This window comes from Necator americanus, chromosome X (assembly GCF_031761385.1).
Source record: "Necator americanus strain Aroian chromosome X, whole genome shotgun sequence".
In the NCBI taxonomy this organism is placed as follows: Eukaryota; Metazoa; Nematoda; class Chromadorea; order Rhabditida; family Ancylostomatidae; genus Necator; species Necator americanus.
Window position 1 is genome coordinate 33,698,525 of NC_087376.1, and position 4,978 is coordinate 33,703,502.

Genomic DNA, 4,978 nt, shown 5'->3' on the forward strand with positions numbered 1-4,978 from the left:
CGGTGCAGCACATTATGTCCTAAGATGATGAATCATTCCTCTACTGAGGTACCGTTCCACGTCATAATTCGGTAATTTTCTATGAATCAGCAAAATAAGTCTAGAATTCCATTGTGGAACCGTGCACAGGATTTCTTCTCCCATAAATGACTGAAAGTCGTAATTCCTTGTGTTTTCAAAGTAGAATATCGATTGAAATGTGACAATGTCATAACTTCTTTTATCCACATTTGAAATGTAATCTGGAGCAACTTACTTAAAAAAATGTTCATTGATTTAGGGTAGCGGTACGTAATGGTATGATTCAGTGGTTGTTGCCTATTTAATGCAAAAATGTAGACAAACACCTCAACGACTACCTCAACCTCCCTCACAATGTACACCGTAAATTGTCCTGTAAGAATTAGTGAATTATTTAATGTATATTATACATACTACAATGACACTATCGTTTCAGAGCGTTCCTGTTGCTATTCCAATCTGTGAACCACTTCATCCTGGATGCTTTATCGATGTTTATGGAAATGTTGAAAATGGGTGAGATTTCGTTTCTACTTCCTGAGGACGAAATGATAGACTATGAATTTGGATGAGGTTTCTTCAGGAACTTTGTCGTTGAACTCTTGTCGGGACCACATATTGTGTTGCACGTGAACTTCCGTTTTCAACTCGATGAACAAGAAGTGGTGATGAATTCGTCCAGTAACGGTGTTTGGGGAGAAGAGGTTAGACTAGAAAATTCCCTCCGATCCTCCTCAAAGAGAAATTTACTATCCGATGACTACAGGTACGCCATTACAATCCGCTACATCCCCATGACAAATTTCATCTTCACATTTGTGTACTTCCAGAGTTCTATGAGGTATAAGTTACCAGATTTTGTGGATGTAAAGTTGTTTTTTTTAAATAAGACGATGAAATTTAGATAGATGTGAATGGTCAGCATTTGGCCAACTATCGTCATCGTTTCCCAATGGAATCCGTGCAAGCGATTGGGCTGAAAGGTGATATGTGTATTGAGAGGATCGAGTTCGATGGGTTCCTGTTCCATTCTGGTAAGGATTTTTCTTTCTAAAAGTTTTTTTCTAGAGAACAAATCAAATCTTCTCTTTCATATACGTGTTTTGGATTGTTTAGAAGAAAAAGTTCCGATAAAGATTTCAATTTCCTCTGATCCAGTGTTTTTGTGTAGACTACTGGATTAAACTCAAATATCGATTTTTTTTAACTTCAAAGACCCTATTTGTTCTACATCATCTTGATGTGATCATTTATTTTGTACATTATAGGCTGGGATTATGATACGGACTATGGACACAGTGGATACAAAGCCTATGGAACAGATTTTTATCAAGCTCCTGTTGTACGTTTAATTAAATATTTGGTTTCTTTAAAAAAAAAATTAAATTTTTAGCTATTTTAGCCGAGTTGTAAATATTACTCATATTGGTTTTCTTTAGACAGCTTTTACCTGTTTTTACCCGTTTTCCCTGGTCACGTGTTGTTGTGTACTTGCTTCTGATAATTCCTATTTTTCCGAGGTCCCATTTCAGTTCCACGACTCACATCCTTATCGTCAATACTTCTGAAGAAATATTGATATTATCCATGTCAAACTACCTTATTTGTATCTGTTATCGAATAAATATTCGAAGGAAATTTTTCTAGTCATTTTTGAAAGAAGAATCTAATAAAAATGTAAAGGATTTGTCCTAATTTTCATGTACCAAGTTTGCCTAATGGCCAATTCTTTACTGGGTCTGGTAACCTCACGTAAATCAATTCTTTTATGTGAGATCATAGTAGATTAAACAAAAATATAAAGATATATAAATGGGAAGATTGTAAGGAAGATTCCTCTATTAACTCTTAAACTCTGAGAAAATGTAAACTGCTACCATATCCGCCTGTGTAAACATTACTGGAAATCTCGCAGTAGACGCTTAAAACAGTGCAAACAGATCCTGGAAACGGAGACAAAGGATAAGCGATTCTCACCACTTGCGTTCCTCCCAAATTTCTTAGCTTTTTCCAGAAATTCAGCGACGCTACGCTGATGGGTATTTTGTTTCCTTCTCAAATTTCTTGGAAAGGACAGTTTCGAATTGGTACGAAAGTCGCTTAGTTCGATATTCTTCTAGTTTATTTCTAAAATTCTGGTTCTAATTTGGATGGAAGATTATTTATTGTATTGTTGATATTGATTATATGTGGGTGACAAATGCATTAGGGCAGTTTGATCTACGTGATCGATCAAAATGCAGATAGTGGGCTCGTCGAAGCATCTGGATTATCCAGAATTTTTCCAAGGCATAGTGAATACATTGAAGACAGGCACAATGCCTAGTTGTTAATGTCAAAATTAGTCTTCTACCTCCTACCGTACTACTTTCGAATATTTGTTTGAACGTTCTAGTGTTGATCACAGTCACCAGTCAATAAATCAATGTGTCACCCGCCTTTACACGTCGACCGCTGACTGCACCGCCACGGCAACGAGCAGTATGGTTCTTTGTGGATTCTTACATAAAAACATACCATTCATTAACTTCTCATCCTGAATCTTATTCTCTTCCTGATTTCAATTACTCTGATTTACTTTGTGAACATTTCAGTGCTCTCATACTTTTTGTAGACATCACTTCACATTTTCTTTTTGCAACTTCTCATCAGTAACCATTTGAAACCTCAGAAACCTCATTTGCATGGAAATGTGTGTAGTAACGAAAACGGTTCCATATGCAATGTATCTAGTAATCCAAAAGAGGTTCTGAGGTCAAAACGGATATTGATAGGGAGCTCTTTTTTTCAAATTTCTTAGAACGTTCAGGAACGTTTCAATAAGGCCTACAAGTCGGTTTCACAACATTTACCGGTTGTATTACATATTACAGTTGTATTACAGTTAATTTCTCGTTGAAAATAGTAGCTTAACTTTTTCTAGGGGATGATTCCGTGAGGAAGATTACGTTTTTAAAATCCAGTTTTTCTGGATTTAGATTTTTTTTTGAAATGCCCAGTCCCTTTCAAACCATCCGTTCCTGATGGAAAGGTAAATATGTTTATGAATTTCAACCTGTGTAGTGTTTAAAATATGACCTCTTCTCTTATAAAAAAAATTTCCCCAATTCATTCAAATTCAATGCCCAAAATTCTGGAACTCGGCAGAACATTCGAGTGCTTGAGACACTGGGCCTGTCTTGAAGTGGACATGGTGTTGCCGACCAGTACTTTTTTCCTGATTATCTTTTCATCCACAGCACTTGACTGGTTCAAATTAACTCTCACTTCCGCCAATTTTCGCTTACTCTTCTTTCACCTGCTGACAAATTCGACTTGGGTTCTGGTTGTAGCGCACTTTTTTAGAAAAAATCTGCAATGAGTTTCTTAGCTCCCCTCCTATTTTTGAGGATTAGAGTTTTGACTTATGTGGAGCGGTTGCAGGTTGAAAAACTACCATCGCACTCAACTCTGACTGATGACTTTCACTTATGACTCACATTTGACAAATAAGTGACTAGTAATCCACAGTATTTTGACATTATCTTCGTAAGAAAAGCCGATTTTGCCAACCCATCCCTTATCTCCTGTTGGTAATTACACAACAGAAACCCGTATACGAATTTACCACGTCCAAAAAGATCGGAGGACCTGACATTTCATTTGAAACAGAAGTGTCACCTCTAAAAAGAAAAGCAATGCATCAACAATGTTCGCGAAAGTTTTTGTGCCCTAAGAAACGTTAATGGCTCAAAGGCTCACATTACATTAAGACACACTTACATTAAGAATTTCCCCTCTATGCTAAGAAGAAAAAGATGGCTTCATCAGAATGATCATTTCTGCAAACACGGATATTAAGGATGAGAATGGTTTCTGTAATTTTGAATTAAAGCCAGCTTAACAAGAAGTTGACAATATTGGATTCTCCCCAGGGAAAGATAATACTTTAGGTGTAGATTACCAGTATGCACGTGATCACCTTCAATTTCGCCTATTCGTCCTGAAAAACGGCGTGGGAAACTGCTTTTCTGGCCGTTTCTTCCTTCCAAGTACGTTGGAACGTCACCTTCGCATACGCACCTGCTCCCTCAGCAGTGTATTCATAAGTTTTTCTTGAATATTGTACTGAGACCTCATTGAATAGGCTTGAATACGCTGCTAAGGAAACCTCATTGATTTTCATCCGCTCGCTCTTGGAAGCCGCTCTTGTACACGGATGGTGCGTTCCAACGTGCCTCGTAGGACCAAACGGTCGATAAGGCCGTCTTCCACGCCGTTTTTCTGAATGATTAGTAGGAATGGGGGTTAATCACACTTCTACTCGTAGTCTGTGCCCAAAACCTCATCGTGTCCTGGAGGGAACACAACATTCTCAACTTCGTCTTACGTTGCCTCCAAGAAATCATTTCTAAACACAAATTTGGCCATCTTTTTCTCACTTATGTACTGTTATATAAACCGGTGTCCTGAAGAGCATGATGTTTGCCTACTTTCTTTGATTATGTATGAACGCACTTGCATCGGGACAACTGGAGAGGTAGGCGCGGTTTTGTCTAAAAAGTAAATCAAACGTTAAACCAGTATACATCTGTGGCTGTCAGTTTCTTGTTTGAAATTTTCTATTTTAGTGCAATAATTGGCGAAATGCGGTCTTTATTTGGGAAATTATGACATGGTTCTTAATTATTATATATTTTCAAATATCGATGTTTTCGAAAAGACTTGATTTCTTTTCTCGTCCCATCGGGCACTTCCCTCGTCCGTCACACTTTTTTTCGTTCCGGTCGCTGCAATTTTTTTTCTCCCGTATTCCTTAATCTTCTCTGCACCGGGTAGTTCCAAACTAAGCCAGGTCCCGTATCCTCAAACATCGAACATCAATGTCAGAACGTATCTCCACCAACTATGTATTTTCTCGACATTTCGTTTTATTGGAGGCTCCAAGTCAAAACGACACCGAGAGACGGATGTCTGG

At 37.8% G+C, this 4,978-nt stretch overlaps 1 protein-coding gene across 1 annotated transcript; it reads left to right on the top strand.

The window, feature by feature from the left end:
- Nucleotides 1-375: 375 nt before the first annotated feature.
- RB195_026249 (uncharacterized protein) lies at nt 376-1,589 on the top strand (the record flags this gene model as incomplete). The annotated part of the gene is made up of 7 exons (XM_064214713.1): nt 376-396; nt 458-537; nt 605-725; nt 788-862; nt 926-1,055; nt 1,290-1,363; nt 1,554-1,589. 7 exons carry the CDS (start codon nt 376-378, stop codon nt 1,587-1,589), a joined length of 537 nt encoding a protein of 178 aa, XP_064070594.1.
- Nucleotides 1,590-4,978: the final 3,389 nt, after the last annotated feature.